We start from the raw sequence: 1,826 nt of genomic DNA, 5'->3' as shown, positions 1-1,826 counted from the left end.
GAAGGGAAAGAGTAAAGCGGTCCGACGCTGCCAGACGCGAGCCAGACAAGGCTCTTCTCACTGGGCGAGGCTCTTTGAGGAACCGAGAGTTGCTGGGACCGAGCCCGCGGGAAGAGAGCAAACAGAGAGGCGCTCCCTCCCCCGACCCCGGCTCTTTGTCCTGAATCCAGCTGTGCCCCGCAGGGGAGGAGCAGGCTCGCGTGGCGCGGCCCCAAGACCCCGACGCTGATTGGCCGGTGGCGCGGGCAGCAGCCCGGCAGGCACGCTCCTGGCCCGGGCGGAGCAGATAAAGCGTGCCAAAGGGGCACAGGACTTGTGGCTCGAGAAATCCCCGCCGTCTCCAGAGCCGCGCAGAAAGAGCGACAGGACCCAAGGCCCCCTTCGTGCTACTCTTCTCCTCTGGGGCTGCAGTAACTCCCAGGCGGGGGCGCCTGCAGCTCAACAAACCTTAGGAACGAGCAGGCCAATTCAGCTTCCCCTCTGCCTCCCTGAGGCTCACTCTTTTGCGCCGGGAGAAGTAGGTAACACTTGGAGGTCGCCAAGGGGTCGGAGGGGAAAAGTGGGTACCCCAATGCGGCGTGGGGTGGTTTTTCCTAGTTGTTGGGGTCACCCCCCCCCTTACCTCAGAACCAGGGACTGCGGGGTGAGAGACCTACGCTCACCCTTCCCTCTTTCCTCGTCGCAGGATGGCGCCTCATCCCTTAGGTGTGCCCATTATCCAAGTGACCCACAAGACCGAGCAGCCCTTCCCCGGAGCCTCGGACCACGAAGTGCCCTGCGCCGCCTCCGCCCCATCTAGCCCCACTCGCACGCCGCGAGGCTGCGCAGAGGCAGAAGGGGGGAGCTGTCGAGGGTCCTCGAGGAAGCTCCGCGCCCGGCGCGGAGGGCGCAGCAGGCCCAAGAGCGAGCTGGCGCTGAGCAAGCAGCGAAGGAGCCGACGCAAGAAGGCTAACGACCGCGAGCGCAATCGGATGCACAACCTCAACTCCGCGCTCGACGCGCTGCGCGGCGTACTGCCCACCTTCCCCGATGACGCGAAACTCACCAAGATCGAGACGCTGCGCTTTGCGCACAATTACATCTGGGCGCTGACTCAGACGCTGCGCCTAGCGGACCACAGCTTCTATGGGCCGGAGACTCCGGCGCCTCCCTGCGGGGAGCTGGGCAGCCCGGACGGTGGCTCCACTGAGGACTGGAGCTCTCTCTACTCCCCAGTTTCCCAAGCTGGTAGCCTGAGTCCCACCACCTCGCTGGAGGAGCGCTCCGGACTGCTAGTGCCCACCTCCCCCGCCTGCTTGTGCCCGGGCGCCCTGGAGTTTTCTGACTTCTTGTGAAAGGGCCTATCGGCCTCTGGGCTGTGGGTGCTGGAAGAGAGGGAGGGAGCGAGAGCCGACAAGGCTGGGTGGCTCTTGCTCCTCCTGCCTTTCACTGGCTGACCCCTGGTGTCAACCCATGGGGACGACGGGCTGGACTCAATCTGTCTGGCTGCTGGCCCTCCGCGCTGCAGCAACTCACGCAACCCTTGCTGCTGCCTGCTCGAATGGGCATTTCGGGCTGCGAGCATTTGGCTTCCTCCCTGTGGCAACCCCAAATTCTCATTCAAAGGAGACGATAATATAGCACTACACAATGGGAGATGCCCACAGTCTCTGGTCACCCTACCCTCACTCAAATCTGTTTGCCCTACCGTCTGTCTCTTACCCAACCTGATCTAATCCAATGTTTGGTCTCTCAGCACTTGCTCCTTTGCCCCCGCTCCAAAGACGCCTCCTCTATCCCCTATCAAGCCCGGAGTTTCAGACTGCTCCACTCTGCCTTAATTCACG

The 1,826-nt window shown here is 63.1% G+C and overlaps 1 protein-coding gene across 1 annotated transcript; it reads left to right on the top strand.

The window, feature by feature from the left end:
• Positions 1 to 686: 686 nt before the first annotated feature.
• Neurog3 (neurogenin 3) lies at positions 687 to 1,334 on the top strand. Its single transcript, XM_020161577.2, has one exon. The coding sequence runs from the start codon at positions 687 to 689 to the stop codon at positions 1,332 to 1,334; it is 648 nt and encodes a 215-aa protein (XP_020017166.2).
• Positions 1,335 to 1,826: the final 492 nt, after the last annotated feature.

This window comes from Castor canadensis, chromosome 7, assembly GCF_047511655.1.
Source record: "Castor canadensis chromosome 7, mCasCan1.hap1v2, whole genome shotgun sequence".
Classification (NCBI taxonomy): Eukaryota; Metazoa; Chordata; class Mammalia; order Rodentia; family Castoridae; genus Castor; species Castor canadensis.
Note: the sequence above shows the minus strand (reverse complement) of the source record. Positions and strands in the feature narration are given on the sequence as shown.

Excerpts from the sequence above, each read along its gene's own strand:
- Neurog3 (XM_020161577.2), top strand. The coding sequence starts at position 687 with ATGGCGCCTCATCCCTTAGGTGTGCCCATTATCCAAGTGACCCACAAG.